The 24,790-nt window shown below is 35.5% G+C and overlaps 1 protein-coding gene across 1 annotated transcript in view; it reads right to left on the bottom strand.

Annotated features, from left to right (window-relative positions):
* The window catches only part of KLHDC1 (kelch domain containing 1), a 51,663-nt gene that overhangs the window by 24,545 nt on the left and 2,328 nt on the right, over window positions 1-24,790 (bottom strand). The window contains exons 2-6 of the mRNA XM_044231035.1: window positions 12,812-12,882; window positions 12,231-12,348; window positions 11,682-11,800; window positions 4,828-4,906; window positions 3,182-3,265 (exon numbers count right to left, since the gene is read on the bottom strand). Of these exons, the coding sequence (XP_044086970.1) occupies window positions 3,182-3,265; window positions 4,828-4,906; window positions 11,682-11,800; window positions 12,231-12,348; window positions 12,812-12,882 (471 nt within the window). The remainder of the gene's footprint in view (window positions 1-3,181; window positions 3,266-4,827; window positions 4,907-11,681; window positions 11,801-12,230; window positions 12,349-12,811; window positions 12,883-24,790) is intronic.

The raw sequence follows: 24,790 nt of genomic DNA on the forward strand, positions 1-24,790 counted from the left end.
CCAAGGGCACTCAGCAGGGAGTCTGCTTGAAATTCTCCATCTTCCTCTCCCTATGCCCCTCCCCCGCTCTTGTGCATGCTCTTTCTCAATAAATAAATCTTTAAAAAAAATTAAACTTATTTACTCAGAGCTTTACTTTTTAAAGTGTTTTTCTTAACTACCTGACACTATTTAGCAAAATAAAGTTTCATGTAAATTTCAGCTTGAACTATAAAGATTTAAAAATCAAATTAAAAAGATTATCTCTCTCTCTCCCCCCTTCCCTCTCTTCCCACACCCCTCCCCCACAGAGTTCATATTATGAGTAGTACACAATGATCTCAGAGACTCTAAGAAATTACATCCGCCTCCTCAAACTCTTGGGAGTCTTAAATTCCTCAATAAGGACTTCACTCTTGCCTTAAGCCAAACATTGCTTTATCACTTACTAAAACTCTTCCCATTAACTGGTAACACTTTTCTATACTTTACTTTGAAAAAATATAGATCTCTTCTCCAGAGAAGTTTGGATTGGTGGGAAAAGAGAGAATATAATGGGTAGATGAATGAATGAGATTTAAAGGAAAAATTTTCTGCATAATTTCGAAGTGTTCATGGTGGGTGCCTTTGTGTATGCATTTCATTCCAAGTTCTGAAAGAACTTCTTCAACATTTTCAGCGCATTGGCTCCTGAATGTGGGCACAGGACATTTAAGCTCTACAGCCAATATCATAACTCTCAAGACTTTTCAGGCTTACTTGAATAACTGTCCTGAAGCCAATACTGGAAGAAATAATTCAGATACTAACAATTTAACACTTATATAAGTGAGAAAGAACCTTTTGAAATTTGTTTCTCAGTCATTCCAGCAAAACACAATCATTATTATTACCTCATTCCTGATCTGAAATTTTGGAAAAATTATTCCACTATATACACATTGATAATGAAATAAATACCAAACTTCTGTCAAGGGCATTTATTAGCCACCTAAAGCTTCTGAATAAACTGAGTTCATGTAATTCTAAACAAAAACAAAGAAATGGTGATCGCAGGGTCCTGGGATAGAGCCCCGCATCGGGCTCTCTGCTGGGCAGGGAGCCTGCTTCCCCCTCTCTCTCTGCCTGCCTCTCTGCCTACTTGCAACCTCTGTCTGTTAAATAAATAAATTAAAAACAAAAACAAAAACCAAGAAATGGCATTTGCATTAATCTGTGTGTCTAATTGTCTAAGTAATGCACAATGCTTATTAAGTTGCTTGAAATAGTGAAAACAACTCGAAGATTACTAGTATATTGCTCTTAAGGGGTAAAAATCCCATATAGAAAAAACACTTTCAACCTTTCCATTTTATAGATGACACACTAAATGGCTTATCTAAAGTATACAGCTCTTATAGGACAGAATTAGAATGCAAACCCAATTTCTTTTGACTTTGACACCAATAATTGGTATACCCTCCATGCTGCCTTGTCTTTTGATCCCAATATTGGGAATAATGAAGTATTTTAAGAACATCTCTAAAAAATGAAGAGACATCAGGCACAGCCATGTGAGAATTTTCAATTAAATATAAACAATATAAGAACTCATTTGAAGAAATCATCAGAGAAATTACACTGAAAATCTTGGTAAATATGAACTAAAATAGGGTTAGGTGTGTGTAAAAATGTTGAAGAAGGCTATAGACTGAGGTAAGAAGAGAAAGAAGGAGCCCAAGAACTAATTACAAGCTACCTGAGCTCCCTTATCCTCAGGAGCACATTCCACTTTTTTTTTATTATTATTTTTTTTAAAGTAGGCTCCAGCCCAATACGGAACATGAACTCACAACCTTGAGGACAAGAGTTGCATGCGCCACTGAGTGGGCCAGCCTGGTGCCCTGACAGGAGCATATGCTACAAATACGCCTTCAAGAGCTGCAGACTCCCGGTTTTTCTGTAAAGAAGTAGAGGCAACAGATGCCTGAGAGAGATCCAGGATGAGTTTCAGTAGATCCGGTCTCTACACGGTTTCTTGGCATCAGCTTGCGGACATAAAATTATCTGAATAGAGATAAAATGCTTTTATTTCATTAACAAAAGACATAAATCTTAAAATTCAAATGGATGTATGTCATTTGTGCATTTTTGTGGACAGTTTTGGTTTTGTCTCTTTAGCACTCCATTTGGCGCAGTTCTGGTGACCTATTACCCACAATCCTCTGCTCTTCTAAGGTAAGCCCGAGACACGGGCCTAGCCTGTCACCTCTTTGGGAACAGGGACCAATGTAAAGAGTGGGAACCTGCCCAAATATGCAGAGTCCTCTTCTAAGACTAATTTATAGACCTTGAGAGAATACAGCACCAGTGGAAAGGACTGCCTGAATAGCCAGGACCACGTTCCCTCCTAAATGAGCTGGCAGGTCTGCAGTAGATAGAATGAAGCTAGAACACAAAGAGAAGCAAAGAGAAGTTGACGAAGAGCTATGGAAAATGTTGTGATGGTATGAAGTAACTTCCTCTAGCTCCTGAGGCCCTAGTCCCTGCAGTTCTTCTACTATGTGAGTCACTCCAAAATATACCTTCCCCCTATGTAAAAATTCATTATGGCTTAAGCTAATTTGAATTTGGGTTTGCTCACTAGTTCATGAAAGAGAATAATAATGTATTTTTGTCATACTTTAATTGTGTGTAGTTTTCAAGAGTATGAAATATGGGCTTTTTAAAATTATGGACTTGACTGTAAAAGGATTTTTTTTTAAAAGATTTTATTTATTCATTTTTGAGAGAGAAAGAGTGGAGGAGAGAGAGAGAGAGCCCGTATGCATGAGTTGGGGGGAGGGGCAGGGGAGAAGCAGACTCCCCGCTGATGAGGGACTCTACCCCAGGATCCAGAGATCTTGACCTGAGTCAAAGGCAGACACTTAACTGATTGAGCCACCCAGGTGCCCTAAAAGGACATTTTAAAAGTGCCATCATTACATCACACTTGTGGGTAAAGGACAATGATGGTACCCACTTTGGAAGATTTTTTTAGACAACCTTAGCTAACCTGGAGAAAAATAGGTGATTTTTTAAAAAAAAAAGAGTATTAGTGATGGCACTTAAGGAATTATATGATTATAAACTCAACTGCTAAAATCCAAATAACTTAGCAAAAAATATTCTTTTAAGGTATCAATGAATATACAAATACAAAGGTAATTTTTCCAATACTTACTTTAATTTCTGGTTGAAACCAATTCTGTGTCTTTGTATCAAATACATGAACATCATTATGCCATCCCCAGAATATCTGTTCTTCCTAAAACAGGAATTTTTAAAATATTTCAAAGCTTTTGTGAACTTTATGTTATTGTAATAAATTTCATTGCATATTTACTGGTGAAATAATAAACACCGTTACAAAAATAGAGGTTAAGTGTTCCCACAGTCATAAAGCTAAAGTACACACCCATGACTCATAAAGTGTGGCCTCCGGACTAGTCGCAGCAGCCACCTGGCAACTTGTCTTCTCATAGCATTGCTTGCAGTGAGTCATAACTTTACTTGTTGATAATCTTCCAATTCTCTCAAAGAATAATCTCTTTTAAAGTTGCAGAGCACAGAATGACATTTATATTTTGCACTCTTTGTTCCTAGAGTACATGCTCAGAATTCCTAATCTTTACAATCAGGAACTTCAGTGGACCATGGTTCCTTTTTCCAAAAAGCTCCAATCACTTCTACTTAACGAAGCAATTTGTTCTTATAGGCCAAACTTGGGCTTACCCTCTTGTTTGTCTTCTAAGAGACAAAATTGTCAGCAGGGCAACCATTTAGCAATTATACTATATTTAGCATCTCTGGATTGTTGAAATCCTCTATTCCTGCTTTAGCTTGCCTCTGTGTCAGTTTTATGTTCTATGCCAGAAATACATGATTCATTTTTGTCAGAACTTGTCAGGCAATTTAAACACACTAAACGATTTACTTAATTTAAAATGTAAATGCAATCTACTTGTACCCCCAAAACTACATGGTTTAGCCTAATGGTACTAGGAAAGAAAAAAAATGAGTAAAAATATGAGTAAAAAATTTATATTTTTGAAAATTATCAGTAATACTGTAAGTAACAAAATTTTAAGAGGCAAAAGATTTATACAATCTGAAGAGAAACCAGAGTATTAGTAACAAAATTTTAAAGATATTTTATTTTAAAAACGCAAACACCTTGTAAATACAGAGATCTTTTTAAATACCCATATACAAAAAGATATATATGAAATGTACATATAGATTTACATTATAATGTACAATAATAATATATGCTAGTAAAAGGTAAAAGCAAAGAGCTACTATATTTGTTGATGCTGGGATTAATGGTTTCTAAAGTTGTCTTTTAAAGGGTTTCATTTTCATGTCATGTCTTATTTCATTCGTAACAGTTTATTCTCTAGCCAGTAAGAATAAGTAGGAAAGGTAATATCACTACCAACCTACTCACTCTCAAACAGAGGTCAGCCTGAGCTATGAATAGTTCTGGTGGACACACCTAAAAGGAGATGTATTTCAACAACAGCCGTTCTGGTTATCTGTGAGCAAAGTTTTTCCAAGTTGTGCTAAAATCTCTACTTGTCTAACAGAAACAGGTACAAGTGATTAATAAAGTAAGAAATTACTCTCCCGGTAGCCATGACGGCTAATACCACTAGGTGAGAGAAGATGAGAGAAACTCCTCCAACTGAATCTAAATCCAAAAAAAGAGAAAACACATTTTTTTTCATAGTGTCAATTGTGGCAAGTTAAATTGAAAAAGACTGGACTCATTATTTCTAAAGACTCTAAAGTGATACTAAATTAGAGGAAAATGTAAACAGTGATTACCCAAGATGCATCATGAACATCAAAACAGTCTTGGAGTTCATTGTGTCTCCTACACCCATAGCCACCAAAATATATTAATCTGAAAAACAAATACAAAAGAACACACTTTAGAATTCTACTTCCAGTCTGTTCATCAAAAGTTGAAAGAGATCCTCTCTCTCACCCTAATAACCTAAACTAGCCAAGTAAACTAAAAAAACATAGTTTAAAAAAAAAAATCAAAGAGAGAAGTCAACAAAGAAGTCTAAATGAACTATTCCAAAAAGCGATGAACTGTCAATAAAAGGGAAAAGACCCGTGTGTGGCTACTCTCATTCCTGGTATAAGAGCAAGAGGAAGAAGAATCCAGGACAGGTAGAGTTCGTAAAAGAAACCACCCAGATCAGGAGATCTGAAGGAAATACCTCAGAAGCATATTAAGTCATTATAGCACACAGGATGGCCGCCCTCAAAAGACCAAGGGAGGGGACGCCTGGGTGGCTCAGTTGGTTGGACGACTGCCTTCGGCTCAGGGCGTGATCCTGGAGTCCCGGGATCGAGTCCCACATCAGGCTCCCAGCTCCATGGGGAGTCTGCTTCGCTCTCAGACCTTCTCCTCGCTCATGCTCTCTCTCACTGTCTCTCTCTCTCAAATAAATAAATAAAATCTTAAAAAAAAAAAAAAAAAAGACCAAGGGAGGAAGTACAAGGCTGAAAAAGATCTCCCAAGGTACAGAAAGCAAAAGGTGGGACTGGAGAGCAAAGAGAACTTCCTGGTGACCCAAAGACCTCCCAATGAGGCTATGAAACAGGGAGAGATCTTCCAGATCTCTAACTTCTTTAGATAATCTTCAGTGCTCAAAGGAGAGTCATGATCTTGCCTCAAAATATTTGAAGGCAATTGTACAACAGTTGCAACAGTTGCAACAATTCCAAACACAAATCAACTATGAATGAGACTGACTAAACTACCACTCACCCTAGCAGCCCAAGAAAAACAGAAAGGCCATGTCCTTTTCTGGAAATAAATATTTTTTTCTAAACCTTATTATTCTTTCACAGAGAATGTCTGGAATGTGGTGAAAAAATTACAAGATACATGAAAAGACCAAAAAAAAAAAAAAAGTGACCTATGATTAAGAGAAAGGTCAATATAAGCTGACCCCAAGGTGGCCCAGATAGTAGAATGATCAGACATGGCATCTACAATAACTATGATAAAGATGCCAACAGATCTAATTTGTAACAAGTGGACAACATGCAAGAACAACAGAGCAATTTCAGTAGAAATGTGGAACCATGAAAAAGAACTGCTAGGGGCACCTGGGTGGCTCAGTGGGTTAGGCTGCTGCCTTCAGCTCAGGTCATGATCCCAGGGTCCAGGGATCAAGTTCTACATGGGGCTCCAGTCCCGCATGGGGCTCCATGCTCAGTGGGGAGCCTGCTTCTCCCTCTGCCTGTGCTTCCCCCTTGCTTGTGCTCTCTCTCTCTCTGACAAATAAATAAATAAAATTTTTTTTAAAAAGTATCCAAATTAAAACAAAGAGAAGAAAAGAGATTGGTGGGGGGGGTAGTGGGAATCCAAGGAGCCCAAGCTCTGTGGAGCAATACGAAATGGTCTTCGGTCATATAACGGGAATCCCAGGAGAAGAGACAAATAAACGTTTAGGAGAAATGTTTGATAATTACTAAGAGCTTCCTAAAACTGATGAAAGATGTAAACCCACCAACCCAAAAAGCTCAGTGCACTCCAAGAAGGATAAATACAAAGGAAACTACAAATAGGAACCTCAGCGAGGAGCAAAAATTAAAAAAACAGATAAAGAAAAGCCAAAGGAAAAAAAAATACATACATGGGGGAACAAAAACATGAACGAGAGTGAATTTCTCATGAGAAAAATGGAGGCCAAAAGCAATGTAAAAAAATCTTTAAAGTGCTGAAAGAAAATAAAAATGTCAACCAATGGGTGGAGGAAAAAAATCACAAGGGAAATTAAAAATTACCTAGAAATGAATAAAAATGAAAATACATTAAAACAAAACTTATGGTAGTAGTAAAGGTGGTGCTCAGAGGGAATTTTATAGCTGTAAATGCCTACATATTTTTTTAAAAACATCTCAAATCAATAACATAACTGTATACACTAAGGAACTAGGAAGAGAAGAGCACACTAAACCCAAAGATAACAAGAGGAAGGAAATCATGAAAAATAAAGGAGAATAAGCAAAACAGTGAATAGAAAAATAGAGAAAAACAACAAACCAAAAGTTGGTTCTTTGAAAAGAACAACGAAATTGACAAATCTTCGGCTAGGTTGACAAAGAGAAAAGGAGAGAAGACTCAAAGCACTAACATTGGAAATGACAAGAAGGGACATTACTATCAACATTATAGAAATTAAAAGGATTATAAGAGAATACTACAAAAACTATGTCAACAGATTGGATAAGTTAGATAAAGCAGAATAATTTCTGAAAAGATTCTATAAAAAATGGCTTATGAAGAAATAGGAAAACTGAATAAATGTATATAATTGAGTCAGTAGTCAAAAAAATCTCCCCCAGAAAACAAGCTCAAGGCCAGATAGTTTCAGTGGTGAACTATACCAAACATTTACAGAACAATCAATACCAACCTTCTCAAAGTCTTCCCCCCAGAGAAAATGAAGAGAAAAGAACACTTACTAACTCACTCTATGAGGCCAGCCAACCCAAAACATTAGAACAAAAAAACCCTGCCTATGTCTGATAAGAGATTAATATCCAGAATAAATAAAGAACTCCTATAACTCAACAACAAAAAGACAAACCAATTTTTAAAAATGGGCAAAGGACTTAAATAGACATTTCTCCAAAGAATATATACAAATGGCTAATAAGCATATGAAAAATGGTCAAACCATTAGTCCCTGGGGAAAACCACAATGAACACCACTTCACACCTATTAGGATAGCTACTATTTTTAAAAAAGAAAGAAAGAAAGAGAAAGAAAGAAACAGAAAAGAACAAGTGTTGGTAAGGACATAGAGAAATTAGAATCCAAGTACACTGCCAGAGGAAATATGATATGGCACATTCATTGGGGAAAAACAGTTCAGTGCTTCCTAAAAAAATTAAACATGGAATTACCATATGACTCAGAAATTCTACTTTTAGGTATATATCCAAAAGAATTGAAAACAGGGACTCAAACAATACTTGAAAGCCAATGTTCATAGCAGCATTATTCACCACAGCCAAAAGGTGGAAACAAAGCAAGTGTTCATCAGATGAACAGATAAATGCACACAATGCATATAATGGAATATTATTCAGCCTTAAAAAGGAATAAGTTCTAATATCATACTACAACTTAGTGAACTCTGAAAATATTTTAAGTGAAATAAGCCTGACACCAAAGAACAAATATTGAATGATTCCACTTCTATGAAATATCCATAATAGGCAAATTCATGGAGATAGAAAGTAGATTAGAAATTACCAGAGGCTGGGGAGAAAGGGGAATGGGAAAGTATTGCTTAATGGGTATAGAGTCCCTGTTGGGAGTGATGATAAATTTGGGAACTAAATAATGTTGATGGTTGCACAAAATTGTGACTATAATTAATGCCACTGCATTAGACGTTTAAATATGGTTAAAATGGCAAATTTTATGTTATATGTATTTTATCATGACTTTATCATGTCATCATAAAGGTGTAGTAAAAAGTTAAGTCTCTCTCCTACTCTCAATCACTCAGTCTCCCTATCTAGGGCAAATACTGTTTCCCATTTCTTATATATATGAACAAGAAAAACTTCAAAAGACCAAAAATACTTTGTAGAGTTGGGATCAACTAAGTCTAAGACACAAAAGAACTCATCATAAAGAAAAGATTGGTAAATTAGACTATACTGAAATCAGATTACATTATTGAGAGAATGAAAAGATACATACCCAATAGAAATATTTACCCTATGTACCAAAATACATAGAAGAATGTTCATAGTTGTGTTACTCTAAAGAGTCAAAAAGTAGAAATGCCCCAAATGTTTATCAACAGTAGCATGAATATTTTGTAGTATTTCATGAAATAGAGTAATATACAGAAAAGAAAACAAACCATAGGTACATATGACATCATGAATGACTCTCAAAAATATAATTTCAGTAAAAGGATAAATTCTATAGGATGCCATATCTAATATAAAAAATTAAAAAATAACTAATTTAGGATACTAAAAGTCAAGATAATGGTTTCCTTCAGCAAGGAGGATGAGCATAGTGATTATGAGTGAACATAATGAAGGATTCTAGAATATTGATGATGTTGTTTCTTTACTTGGGGGGGGGAGTTATGTGAGTTCATCTTGTGATAATTATTTAAGGTATACATTCATGATTTACAGTCATCCTATAAGAATGTTCTGTAAAGTTTCAATATCTACACTAGGGAAGTATTTGTACATTAACCGATCAATGTAACAGAACAGAAAACTCAGATCAAAATACCAGTGAAAATTAGGTGAATATATGATAGAACTAGGGAAATAACTGAGTTACAGACAGGTAGCCATTCAAAAAAAGATAAACCTGGATCCATATCTCATAACTATTCACAGACTAAGTTCCAAATGAATCTACAATTTAAATGTAAAAAATAAGAAAAAAGGGGTTGAAGGCTGGGGTAAATGGGTGATGGACATCAGGGAGGATATGTGTTACAATGAGCACTGGGTATAAGACTGATGAATCACAGACTTGTACCTGTGAAACAAATAATACATTATATGTTACTTAATTTAATTTAAATTTAAAAAATAAAAAAATAAATGTAAAAAATAAAATGACAAAAGTGCTAGAGGAAAATATATAGGTAAATTAATATATAACCTTTTAATCAAGATTTCAAGATCAGGAAGCCACAAAAGATAAAGATAAAAAAGGAAATTACTGATAAACTTATCTAATAAGTTTTAAAAATCTGTTTAACACATTAAAAAATTTAAAAATCTGTTTAACACTTAATGCAGAACACATTAAGTAAACTCAAAAGACAAATGACAAATTGGAAAAATATTGTCATATTGTATCATGGTCAAACACTAATTTCCTTAATATATAAATAACTCCTAGAAATCAAGTTTATAAAAAGGAAAACTCAAATAGGAAATGATTACCAAAGGATACAAACAGTACAGAGAAAAAGAAATAAAAATTGCCCTTGAACATATGAAAATATGTTCACACCCACAAAAAATATTTTTCAGTGAAAATGAAAAAATAAGACTGAGATATTTCTCATCTGTCAGTCTGGCAAACAAACAAACAAACAAACAATTGGATTTTGCCAGCAAACTCTTGGCAAGACTATGGAGAAACAAGCATTCCATTGTTGAGAATGCAAAATGGCCCCACTTCTAAGGAGGAAAAATTGGCAGAATCTATTGCTATAGATTTGTTTTCTCCTTTCATATGTTGAAGTCCTAATCCCAGGATCTCAGAATGTGAACTTATTTGGAGACATGTTCTTTACAGAAGCGATCAAGTTAAAATGAGGTCCTTAGGGGAGGCCATAATCCAGTATGACTGGTATCCTTACATAAAGGATAAACTGGAGACAGACACACATACACAGAGCAAACACTCTGTGAACATGCAGGTGGAGGTCAGAGTGATGCCTCTACATGCTCAAGAACATCAAAGATTTCCAGCTAATCCACCTAAGTTAGGGGACAGGCATAGGACAGATGCTTCCTCTAAACCTAGAGAAGGAGTCAATCATGCTGACATTTTAATCTTGGACCTCCAGTTTCTAGAAACATGAGAAAGCACATTTCTGTTGTTTAAGCCACTTAGTTTATGGAACTTTGTTACAACAGCCTTAGCAAACTAAACATTTGCCAAAGTTATAAATGCAATCTCATTTTATCCAATGGATAGATCTGCAATCATTCATACACACACACACACACACACATACACACACACACAGAGTCATTAAAGCATAGTTTATAATAGCAAAGGAACTGAAATAAGTATTATTTTGTTTATAGGGGAAAGGTCAAATAAACTATGGTATATCCTCAAAGGGGAATACTATGCAGCTATTAAAAGAAAGAAAGGAAAGAAAAGAGAAAGAGAAGGAAGGAAGGGAGGGAGGAAGGGAGGAAGGAAATCAGCTTTCTCAGGATACAGAAAGATGAAGATCTCCATGGTATACCGTTAACTAATGGAAGCAGCAGGGTGCAGAAGAATGTACAGAGTACACAGCCATTTGTGTAAGGAAGAGAGAGAGAAAAGGGGTACATGCATACACTCTTACGTATTTGCTTCTATTTGCATAAGGTAACACTGATGGCAGTGGTTTCCAAACTATTTGCATCTTGGACACACCTGAGGAGTTTCAAAATATCATAACCCCAGAGATGACCATTTAATTGGTATGAGGTATCACCTAGGCTTTGGAATTAAAAAAAAAATCCTCAGGTGATTCCAATGGCAGACAAGTTTGGGAACTACTACTCTAAGAACACAAGATTATTTGTGTATGGTGGAAGGGAACAGAGTGGATGGGGATAGGGGTGGAGCCAGAACTTTCACTACTGACTTTTTAATATGGTTTCAATTTTTGAACCATGTGAATGTGTTAACTATTCAGGAAGTTTAATTAAATGATAAGTTTATTTAAAAAAACAGATAGTTGCCTTCATGATGCTTATTTTTATGACATGGCTCTTATCCAGGAGGCGGAACTGCCATTACCAACAGGATCAAAACAAGTTTGTAATTATATCTTGAAAAAAAAATCCAAACTTTCAAGTTTTCTCTATTTCGGCCACTAGCGATAACCCTTATTTAAGTGTAGTTAATGAGAAAATTTTGCTGCATTACCTGTCTTTATATACCCAGCAAGAAAGTTTATCACGTGGTGTGGGTGGTTGTCCTTCAAAACTGGTGATTTTTTCCCAAACGTAGGTTCCATCTCTTGTTCGCAAATTAACAAAATAAAGCTTTTAAAAGAGGAGAACACCATTAGCAGAGAGGGCATTTAAAAATTAAGTCTGTGTCTGAGGGATATGTGATCCAAGAATTAATAATATTACTCTTTTCTCTTTAAAAGTAAGATTTTTCACTATAAAGTTAATAAAATGAGACCGTGTTTTAGAAGCAAAAATGACATGTGAGACATCCTGAAATGGATCCTGTCCCATCATGCTCTGCCCTATAAGACACCAACTAAGCGTGGAGCTAACTACGAAGCAGAAAGACATGGAAGAAGAGAAGAACACAATGGCTGCATATTCACTCTATTTTTAAAACCCTGTAAGCTCAAGATTTTCTATTCTTATCTTCTTTTTTAAATATGTGGAAACTTGTGAGATTAAGTGACACACTAAATATTACATTTTGCTGCATTCCTGAATTGAAAGAAAGTATTACTCGATTGCTGTATCCTTTGTCATCATATCCTCCAAAAACGTACAGCTTTCCATTAATGCAAGCACCACAACTTCCTGACATGGAGGTAGGCAGTTCTCCTTCCATGAGGTGCATGGTCCTGCAGCAAGAATAACATGGAATTCCATGACTTTTTAGAAAGGCAAATTAAAAATTCCCTTTGAACTCCATGAGTACTCTTTCAGTGACAACTGTCACTGACAATTACAATTGAAATGCCATGGTAGCCAATACTGTAAAAACCCTAAGATCCATGGTAAAGATTTTCCAGCCTATTGGAAGAAAAACTGCAGAATCTTCTCGTATCACCAGAACTGGGAATTAATTGGTAGAACAAAGCAAAGCCTTCTGGGGCAGCCTCAGCCTTCAGAGGAATGGCAAATGGCAGAGAGGAAGGGAGCAAGGGAAAGAAAGAGCCAGAGAGAATAAAGCATTCAAAGAAAAAGAAAGGGAGACAATAAATGTTGCAGTATGTTCTAAGTTTGGTCTTAATTTCCCTGTAATCTATGAAAATATTTAAAATGATATTAAGATTGGACATTCTGCAATTGAAAATTACTTACCATAATGCACTATCAATATCATAGGTCCAAATTTCATCATTAGGCAAATATACTTCATTGTCTTCAATAGACTAAAAACAGAATACATAAAATTATGTTTATCAATTACACAACAACAATTAAATAGTTCCTCAGGATGGGAAAACTGCGATTAAGATGCTGCAAAATAGAAAAACATAAACAGGCTCCAAGATGGGTTTTTCAATTTAAATGAAGATAGATCAAAAAAGAAGGGGAAAAAGACATCTTCTAAGAACAAGTGGCAAACAAGAAAGGTCTAGAATACAAAATAGCAAGTGTATGAGTCTCAAGGAAAAGACTCAGGGCAATTAAATCTTACAAAGGGATTCTGAGTAAGGGAAAATAGCAAAATAATAACATTCTGAGCAGAACACCAAAGACGACAAAGTCAGGAAGAAAAGCAATATCAAAAAAGGACAATATGTTTTGGGTGAAAGGAAGGAATTAAGAATGGAAATTTTTATAAGGTATATTAAGAGCACTATATCAGATATCTTGATTTACTGAACATATTTTTTGAGTGCCTACTATGTGCAAGGCATAGTGTTAGGTATTCATTAAATACAGACTCTAAGGATCAAGATAAATTTACCTAGTCAAAGTGACAACTCAGAATCTGAATAATCTCTAAAGAAGCTGATAACATAAACAGAACAGTACATTCTGACATTTATGATGAAAAGAGAAAAAATAGAGAAACAATCTTATTTATATTAAGTCTAAAAACTTAGGGATTAAAATAAATCCTTATACAAATTCCCAAATTTATTGGTCTGCAAAATAATTCAAAAAAGCTAGTTTTAAAAATAGCAGTTTAAGGGGGGCGCCTGGGTGGCTCAGTGGGTTAAGCCGCTGCCTTCGGCTCAGGTCATGATCTCAGGGTCCTGGGATCGAGTCCCGCATCGGGCTCTCTGCTCAGCAGGGAGCCTGCTTCCTCCTCTCTCTCTCTGCCTACTTGTGATCTCTATGTGTCAAATAAATAAATAAAATCTTTTAAAAAAATAGCAGTTTAAGTATTTTTAAAGCTATATGATGCATATATTGTTTATACGCTAAATATTATTTTCTCATTGGTTTGTTAAATTTTAGAAGATAGTATCTTGACTACCAAGTATCTGACTTCTACCACTATCCCTCTCACACACACACACACACACACACACACAGCAGAAAATCATTCTGTTAATTCGAAAGAAAGCTGCATTCTGTCTGGCTGTAGAAGCCATATTAGATGGATAAGTAAGCACATAATTTTAAGAAGGAGTGTAGTAACCATATGATTCTAAGGTTTAACGGCATCAGGCTCCAGTAGCCTCATGCACACACTTTTACAACGGAAATATTACAAAAATAGATTCTGTCACTATTAATCCTTTCAGTACTTCCCAGCTGCTCCCAGGATAGTCTACAATTCTTCTGATTCTGTACTGTACAGCATCTGCTACCCTCCCAAATCTAATCTTGTCTTTCATTCACTATGCTCTAGTCTTCTTCCAGTTGCTAAATTTCTGCAAATTCCTTGCTACAACAGGGCCTTTATCTGTCCTCTTCTCTCTTCTTGACATGCTCTCCCAAAATTTGCCTGGTTAACTCCTCATTCTTTGGAAATCAGTTTAAATGTAATCTTCTGTAATCTCCTAGAATAAGGGTAAAGGATTAAGGTTCCTATTAAATGCTCTCCTACAGAACTCTATTTGCCCTTCCAAGTCCTTTGTCTGCATCGCATCCACTTACTACCACTAACCCATAGCTTCGTGAGTGCAGGGGTCATGTTTATCTTGTTCTAATTCTGTTCCCAGAGCCCAGCACATAAAAGGCAAATGTAATGTTTGTTGATTGATTGAGTGAATGGATACATGAATAATACTTGTTAAATTGACAGCAGGCTCATCTCAGCCTGATTAAAAAAACAAAACAAAACAAAACAAAACCTCTTTCACTAATCTTTAAATGGGGTGGTACAAAATAAATGAATCAAAGAATTGAAAAATCTGGACTTAGATCCTTGTTTTCTGAGACATTTCATTCTTAAATTATCCCCTCTTTTCTACATCATCAAGTTTTCCTTCTCTACTAGATCATTCCTATAGATATCCAAATATGCCTTAATATCACTCACCTTTAAAACAAATAAACCCTCCCTTAACTCCTTCTCCTATTTCTTGGCTCTCTTCACAACAAAACTTCCATTCTAACTATAGTGAATGTCTCCACTGTTTCATCTGTCATTTTCTCATCAATCCAAATAAATCTGGCTTCTGAACCCATCATTCCACTAAAATTGTTCTGTCAAGATGAACCTAAAGAAGAAACTTAGTTAACTGCGTAATCTGGAAATATGGCCCAGAGAGATGGAATATACAAAAAAGAAGTTAAGAGACATGAAGAAAGAGAAGAACTTAGTCTAATCAGAAATTCATTAACATGTAATAGAATGAGGAAGAGGCAATATTTGAAGAGACAAAGGGTGAGCATTTTGCAAAACTGCTGAACATCATCAATCCTTGAGATCTAGGAAGTCCTAACAAGATCTAAGCATACATAAACAGAAATCCATACCAAGACACATCAGTAAAACAACAGAACATCAAAGAAAAATATATATTCTTAAAAACCGCCTGATAAAAAACAAATCACCTTCAAACAAATGGCAACTAATGACTGAATTCACATTAGTAACAACCAAGGATTAGCCAATGTGTTTAATGAAAAGAACTGTCACCGTATAATTCTATACCCAGTAAAAGAATATATTTTAGGGGCACCTGGGTGGCTGTCAGTTAAGTGCTTGCCATCGGCTCAGGTCATGATCCCAGGGTCCTGGGATGGAGCCCCACATCGGGCTCCCTGCTCAGTGGGAAGCCTGCTTCTCCTTTCCCTCTGCTGCTCCCCCTGCTGTGCTTCCTCTATCTCTGTCAAATAAATAAATAAAATCTTTAAAAATATATATGTATTTTAAGAACCAAGGTAAAATAAATTTTCAGGCAAACCAAAGTTGAGACAGTTGGCCAATAACCCTCATTTAAAGAAATTCTAATAGCTATGTTATTTCAGACAAAAGAAAAATGATCTGCAATTAAAGATCTGAGATGTGATAAGAAACAGTATGACAAGATATCGGTAAATGTGTAGGTAAATTTAGACCATAAAAAGGGCTAAACTTTTTTTTTTTTTAATGTTTAATTTAAGGGGAGGGAAACAGGATAAGACTACTTAGGGAAAGTGGTGACTGGACTTGAAATTTTCTAAAGTACTTGAACTCTCTGGGAAGAAAGAAAACCATTACCTTTGAACTTTGCCAAGTATTCATGTTGAAATAGAGTAGCTACTACATGGTTAGAAATAAATCATAATTTCTACACAAAGACAAAAAAAGGTGTAAAAAGAACAAAAAACCCCTTAAACAATCCTTGAAATGAGAAAGTTGAGAAGGAGGAGGAAGAGAAACAGAAAGAGGCAAATATAAAACATATCTGCGGAAGCTTGGGTGGCTCAGTCAGTTAAGCGACCAACTCTTGATTTCAGCTCAGGTCAGGATCTCAGGTGGTGAAATGGAGCCTCACATCAGGCTCCACACTGGGCATGGCACCTGCTTAAGATTCTCTCTCTGCCCCTCCCCAACCCCACTCCTGCTCCCCTTCTTTCTCTCAAAACAAAAACAAAACACAAAACCAAAAAAAAAAACAAAAAAAAACCCCACCCCACATCTGGGGGCACCTGGGTGGCTCAGTGAATTAAAGCCTCTGCCTTCGGCTCAGGTCATGATCCCAGGGTCCTGGGATCGAGCCCCGCATCAGGCTCTCTGCTCAGCAAGAAGCCTGCTTTCCTTCCTCTCTCTCTGCCTGCCTCTCTGCCTACTTGTGATCTCTGTCAAATAAATAAATAAAATCTTTAAAAAAAAAACCCCACATCTGGTAAAAATAGTATATCAGAATCACATTAAGTATAAATTGGCTAAATAAACTCTTCAGATAAAATATATAGAGTGTCAGGTTAGACAGAAACAAAATCCAGTTATTTTCAGGTTATAACAAACACATCTAAGATACAAAGATACACACAATTACCATCAGAAGATAGAAAAAGGTACACCATGCAAACATTAACCAAAAGAACACTGGTGTAAATGTATTGAGAAAACAGATTTTAAGGCAAGTAATATTACTACAGAGTGAGGGGATCATTACAAAATAATAAAACATTCAATTACCCAGGTAAAATAATTCTAAAGTCCTATATACATTAAAAGATAGCTTAAAATACATTAAAGTAAAAACTGACAGGACCACAGGAAGAAACTAACAAATCTAGTCAGAGTAGGAGTTTTTAATGCCTGTTTATAGTCACTGATAGAATAGGAAATAAAATAATCAAGAAGGAGATAAGAGATTTGAACCACACAATCAGCAAGATTGATAAAATAGGCATATATAAAACACTTCACCTGATCATTAGAATATATATTCTTTATAAAAACAAAGGTATAGGGGCACCTGGGTGGCTTAGTTGCTTAAGCAACTGCCTTGCACTCAGGTCATAATCCCAGGATCCTGGGACAGAGCCCCACATCAGGGAGCCTGCTTCTCCCTCTCCCTTTGCCTGTCCTCTCCCCATGCTTGTGTGCATGCTCTAATATTAAATAAATAAAATCTTTGTTTAAAAAAAAGAACTAAGGTACATTTATGAAAACTGATCACATGCTAGTCCTGAAAGCAAGCCTCAACATATTCCAAAGGACTGGCAACAAAGATAAACACATTCTGAGTATAACACAATTAAGTTAGAAATTAATAACAGATACTTAACCATAAAAATAACATAGAAATTTAAAATATTTTCCCAAACATATGGGTCAAATAAGAAATAATAGTGGAAAGTATAAAATATTGGGATTATAAAATAACAAAATACTGCTCATCAAAATGAGGAAGACAGCTAAAGAATTTTAAGAATTTAAAAGAATTTAAAAATCTCAAAAAGAATGAGTTAAGCATCCAACATCAGAAGTTCAAGAACTAACAACATAATAAACCGATAGAAAGTAGGACACGAAAGGCAGACATTAATGAAATAAAGAAAAACAAAAGAGAAGATCAAATAAACCAAAGCTGATGGTTCATAAGGCTGATAAGCCTCTGGCAAAATTATTCAAAAGAGGAAAGAAAGGAAGTTGCTATTAAATGATTTTAGGAACAGAAAAAGGGATATACCTATAACTACTACAGAGATTAAATAGAGGGTATTATGAACAACTCAGATTTATGCCAAGAAAATTTAAAACTAAATGAAGTAGATAGATTCCTGGGGCTAGTGGTGGGGGGTGAGGGAACCTTACCAAATTTGACTCAAGAAAAAAAAAAAGGAAAATCTCCACAATCCATAGCCTTAAATAGATTGAATCTGAGATTTAAAACCTCCCCTACAAAGTACCAGATGGCTTTACAGATGAGGTCTTCCAAACATTCAAAGAATAATGAACTCTTTCTTACAAAAACCATCCCAAAAATAAAAGAAGGAACAATACCCAATCCACTTATGAAGGGATGTAAAAATCCTCCCTCAATGAGACAAACCATAAGAGACTCTTAATCTCACAAAACAAACAGGGTTGCTGGGGAGAGCGGGGAAGGGAGAGGGTGGCTGGGTTATGGACATTGGGGAGGGTATGTGCTATGGTGAGTACTGTGAAGTGTGTAAGCCTGACGATTCACAGACCTGCACCCCTGGGGCTAATAATACATTATGTGTTAATTTAAAAAAAAAAAGAAAATTAAAAAAAAATCCTCCCTCAATAATTAGCAAACTGGACCCAGTAATGTATTTTTTAAAAATTATATTAACTTACATTTAACCTAGAAAATGCAATATTGGTTTAGCATTATAATACTATTACTATAAATTATCCTGTTAAAAGACTAAAGGAGATAGGGGCGCCTGGATGGCTCAGTGGGTTAAAGCCTCTGCCTTCAGCTCAGGTCATGATCCCAGAGTCCTGGGATAGAGCCCCGCATAGGGCTCTCTGCTCAGCAGGGAGCCTGTTTCCTCCTCTCTCTCTGTCTGCCTCTCTATCTACTTGTGATCTCTGCCTGTCAAATAAATAAATAAAATCTTAAAAAAAAAAAGACTAAAGGAGAAAAAATATGTTTATCTCAGTATGATGCAGAAAAATCACTCTCCAAAATTCAACAGCCATTCATCGAAAATTAGATGGAAGAAAACTTCCTCAATTTGAAAACGGTTATCTACAAACAAATAAACAAAAGACTAACACAAACATCAAACTTAATGGTTAATAGTTGAAAACTACCCTTCTGAGATTAGAAACAAGAAAAAAAAAAAACAGCTGCTATTTAACATTGTACTTGGGGTCCACCAGTGCAGTAAAGAAAATTAAAGGAATAAAATTTGAATGGAAGAAACAAAACTGTCATCACTTGCTAATTATATGACTATCTACATAGAAAATAAAAAGAAAATTAACAGATGCATTATGAGAATTAATGTAAATTAAGAAAGCTTGCCAGAATCAAAAGTATTCAAGGTCGATTGTATTTCAAAACACCAGCAATAACCAGAGAATTTAGTTATAAAAAAATTAACAATACAAATAAAAAATACAAAGAAATAAATACACAAAAGATATACAAGATCCCTATGTAAACACTGTAAAACATTATCAAAAGACATTAAAAGAAATCCTGAGTAGAGAGATATACTATATAATTGGAGAAGACTCAATTCCACAACATGTCTGTCACCTTTCTATGATCTAATGATTAAATACAGTAACATAAAATTTCAATAGGGTACTTTATTTGACAATCTCACTCTCAAGTTTATACAGATGAGGAAGCACTGTGAAAACAATTACACAGTTCCTCTAAGAGTTAAATGCAGAATAACCGTGTGACCCAGCATTTCAACTCCTAGGTACTCAAAAGAATTGAAAATAGGGGCTCAGCTATTTGTATGCCAATTTCATAGCAGCATTATTCACAGTACACAACAAATGGCAACAGTCCAAGTATCCCATCAACAGATGAGTGGAAAAGCAGAATGTGGTACAGACATACAATGTATCTTATTCAGCTGTAAAAAAGAGTGAGGTTCTTATACATACTATAACACAGATGAACCTTGAAAACATTGTGGTAAGTAAAATAAACCAGACTCAGAAAATACTCTATTATTTCAATTCTTTAGAATATCTAGAAAAAGACAAATTCATAAAGACAAAAAGATTAGAAGTTACCAGGGACTGAGGAAAGGAGTATGAGTTATGGCAGAATGAATACAGAGTTTCTGTTTGGAGAAATAAAGAATTTTGGAACTAGACAGAGGTAACATTGTATAATGTTATGAATGTAATTAATGCCACTGAATTGCACACTAAACTATGAGCTAAAATGGCAAATTATAATTTTTACATATTTTACTGCAAAAATAAATAGTAAAGAAAACTACAAAAGCACAAAAGGCTCTAAAAAGCCAAAATAGAACAAGACAGAGTGGGTATTTAAACTTCTAATTTAACATTTAAACATTTAAGCTTTTAATAAAGCTATTGCAATTTACATAATGTGGTTCTGTCAAAAGAATAAAGAGATAATTGAATATAATAAAGAACCTAAAAACAGATCACACATACATGAAAAGCTGATGTGTGATAGATTGAGTTTGCACATTAGCATGGAAAGGGGAACTATTTAATATATGACACAAGGACAATTGGTTATCCATATAGAAAAAATAATGAAACTGGATCCCTATCTTAAACCAATTAAGCAAACAAAAAATTTAGATTAAAGAAGGGTTGTGGGACACCTGGGTGGCTCAGTCAGTTAGGCCGCTGCCTTCAGCTCAGGTCATGATCCCAGGGCTCTGGGATTTCTCGCATCGGGCTCCTTGCTCTGCAGGGAGCCTGCTTCTCTCTCCGCCTCTGCCTGCTTATGCACTCGCGCTTGCTCTCTCTCTCTCTGACAAATAAATAAAACCTTTAAAAAATAAAAAAGGGTTGAAACAAGGATGGCAAAACTGAAAACTGTTTAGAAGACAATATAGAAAATTTTATGATCTCCATATTGTTGAAGATTAAAGATGAAGAATGCACAAACCATTAAGGAAAAGACTGAAATTACATTAAAATGACGAACTTGTGTTGAATAAAACACAATCATCCAGAAAGCCCAAAGACAAGCTACAAACTGAGAAGACCTATTCAATTCATATAATTATATACTTAAAGAATTCCTATAATCAGTTTGAAAAAAACAAATAACCCAAATAGACAAATGAGCAAAAGATATGAACTGCCATTTTTACAGAAGACGAAATACAAATAGTTTATAATAGTTCATAGGAAAAGACACTTAATGTAATAGTAATCATAGGAAAGCAAATAAAACCACAATGAAATATGTCACACTCACTGGATTGGCAAAATATTTCAGGCCAGATGGTACCAAATGTTGTCAAGGATGTGAAGCAAGGAGGAGGCTGATGGGAGTGCAAATTGATACAAATATTTGGGAAATGGACATCTCTGAGTAAATTTGGAGATGTGGATGCCCAGTGACCCAGCAGTCCATTCCTTGGTATGTGCCCTAGAGGGTATGCATGCTCTTGTGCACGTATAAATAGGAGACATGTTATAAAAATGTTCAGTCTATCACTTGTTAACAATACCAAAAAAAAAAAAGACAAAAACATTCAAATATTCAACAATAGTGGAATAGATAAATTGCAGTAAATTCACACAAAAGAATCTTGTACAGGACAGACATCAGGTGAGTGAATTCAGGGGTGATTTTCAAGATATTTAACAACCAGGCAGCATGGAAACTGACGAATCAGAATGGACATCAAGTCAAAACTGGTACAGCCATGCAAGGGCACACTAGCCAAATACAAGCAATGTGTGAATCTAAAACACATACATTTACTAAAAGAACTAAGTCACAAAAGAAAATGTATGCTAGGATTCCAAAACCAAATAATATACTGTTTAGAGATAGACATGTGTGTGGCAAAACTATAAAGAGTGATTAACTAGAAATCAAGATACTGGTACCCTGTTGGGTGGGAGGAGCATTGTAGTAAGTGAAAGACAAACAAAACTTCTAAGGTACTTGTTCTAGTCGATTTCTTAATCTGGAAGTTAAACATGTTTAACTTAAATGATACTTATTTTACATGTCCTTTTTGTACATACGTTTTAAATTTTAACATTAAGAATCTAAAATTTTCTGAAGTGAATATGAAGTCTCTCACAAAATCCTCAAGGGAAGCTGGAGAACCAGCCTCTGATCTCCATGAGGAAGAGCAAGTTCTGAAATTGAGCCAGAGAACAGGACAGGTGAGCTAACCCATCACTGGGAAGCAACATGCTGCAGTTTGTAGCTCTGCCCTTTATGTCAGGGACCTCCATCTTCCTATAGATTCTACTGCTGGTTACGAATCCTCTTCAGGTCCTCGTTCTTACACCTTTACTCCAAGTCCAAATCTAGCAGATTGATCTAACCGAGTCCAAGCCACTTGCCCACAACCTAGCTGCAAAGGAGGCTAGAAAAATGAGTACATGGCACCCAGCCTCTTTTTATAGGTGCCATATAGACTAGATGCTGGGACTACAACAGGGAACAAAACCTCTATCTTTATAGAATTTACATTCTAGTGAAGTAGGTAGGAGCTAGTCAGACAACTACAACAAATATCCCTACAAGACATTTGATGGGCGATACTACAATAGAGAAAGGAGGTTCAAATTTTGGGCATCTGAAAAGAATAAGTGTCTTCCGCATGACATGAACAGCCTATGTCACGGTCTAAGAGTATGTAAAGCAGAACGATTAGGTTAAAGAGAACACATACTTAAGGCTTTTGATACCCATCACTAAACTTCTCCTTAAAAAAGGTTATACAAATCTTGCTCCCATTATCAGATTAATTAATTTCCTCATGTCTTCTCAAAAATTCTCTTTGATATTTGCAAATTGAAGAAGAAAAATCTCATTTTCAGTTGGGTTCCTTTGATTCATATTGTATTTCTTCTTGTGTAAGTTGCTTGTACATATCCACTGATCAATTTTCAATGGAGATACTTTTATTGGTATAGATATTTATAAATCTCTATTTTTGCCCATCATATATGTTGCAAATATTTTCCCCAGTTTGTCATTAGCCTTTTTACTTTATGCTGTTTAAAGGCATGTTTTTTTGCTTTTTTAAAAGTTTTATCTACCAATCTTTTTCCTTCATACTTTTACCCAATTCATTTTTCTTTTCTCAACTTAAGATTTTAAGAGTCACACATTTTCTTCTGATATGATATAGCTTAATTTTCCTACATTAACTCTTCAATCCATGGGATGCCTGTGTGGCTCAGTTGGTTAACCAACTGCCTTCGGTTCAGACTGTGATCCCGGAGTCCGAGGATCGAGTTCTGGATTGGGCTCCCAGCTCCACGGGGAGTCTGCTTCTCCCTCTGACCTTCTCCCCTCATGCTCTCTCACTGTTTCTCTCTAAATAAAATCTTAAAAAAAAAAAAAAGAAAGAAAGAAAGAAAAAAAAAACAACTCTTCAATCTTAAGGCTTTAATCTATCATTTTCTCCATTTATTAAATAATTGTTTTTCCAGAATTAAAATGCTACCTTTTAAGTATAAATAGTTTGGTATGCTAGGCCGTTTATGTAACTTCTTTTCCATTCCATCATGTTAACTCATCTTGCATCAGGAGCACTGCTGTAACTATTACAGTATTGTGGCATGTTTTAATATCTGGCACTGTAAGCCTCTCATCTTGATTCTTTTCAGACATGTTCTAAATTGATCTTCGCTTTATGTCCACATCCAGAAGAGAAATATGTAGTTAAGCATATTTATGTACATATTTTTTATAAGGAAAATTTCAGGGCAAAAATTATTAAGAGCAATTGTGTTAATGGAAATAAAACCCTAAGAGGAAAGCATACAACCTACAAACATGCTAAACCCCTATGCTTTTCCTCCAAAATTTGGGAAAACTACTCAGAAATTCTCAACATTCCTTGCAGCAGTACTAAAGTTTGCATGAGGGGCGCCTGGGTGGCTCAGTGGGTTAAGCCACTGCCTTTGGCTCAGGTCATGATCGCAGGGTCCTGGGATCAAGCCCCGCATCAGGCTCTCTGCTCAGCCGGAAGCCTGCTTCCTTCTCTCTCTCTCTCTGCCTGCCTCTCTGCCTGCTTGTGATCTCTCTCTGTCAAATAAATAAATAAAATCTTTAAAAAGAAATAAATAAAGTTTGCATGATACTGAAAGGATATGGAAGAAGTAGGTGCAAATTCAAATATGCCACTTACTCTTTTCAGCCTTCCACTCTTACTCTAGAGAGAGGTAGAACTGTTTTCTGATACACTACCCTACAGAATACATCTGACAACAGAGTAATGAGTAATCTAGACAGTTATCTGTAGGCCATTCAAGCTTCAGGATATATATTTATGAATTTTAACACACATTTTTTTTTTGTTAGTAAGGACGAAAACTGCAGTTATACAATCTGGAATTATTTGATCATTATTCTTCATTACTGACTACTGGATTACCTCCAGATTCCACGGCCTTTTAGCTATTTTCTGTTCAGAAGGATCTGAATAAAACAGAAGGATTCTACTTTTTCTCATGATATTCGGTGTCTCTTCCTTGCCTCCCATTTTTTCCTTCCACTCATGTCTTAGACATATTTTAGCTGCTGATAATCCCTGGAATTTAAAAAGTACAGGCATATCTTGTTTTATTGCACTAGCTTTACTGCACTTCACGGATATTGTGTTTTTTTTTTTTTTTTTTCAAAAACTGAAGGTTCAAGACTTCAGTGGAGGAAGGAACTGCAGACGTGATAGAAATAGCAGGAGAACTAGAATTAGAAGTGAAGCCTAAAGAGGTGACTGAGTTGCTGTTATCTCAGGATAAAATTTGAG

This window comes from Neovison vison, chromosome 13 (assembly GCF_020171115.1).
Source record: "Neovison vison isolate M4711 chromosome 13, ASM_NN_V1, whole genome shotgun sequence".
In the NCBI taxonomy this organism is placed as follows: Eukaryota; Metazoa; Chordata; class Mammalia; order Carnivora; family Mustelidae; genus Neogale; species Neogale vison.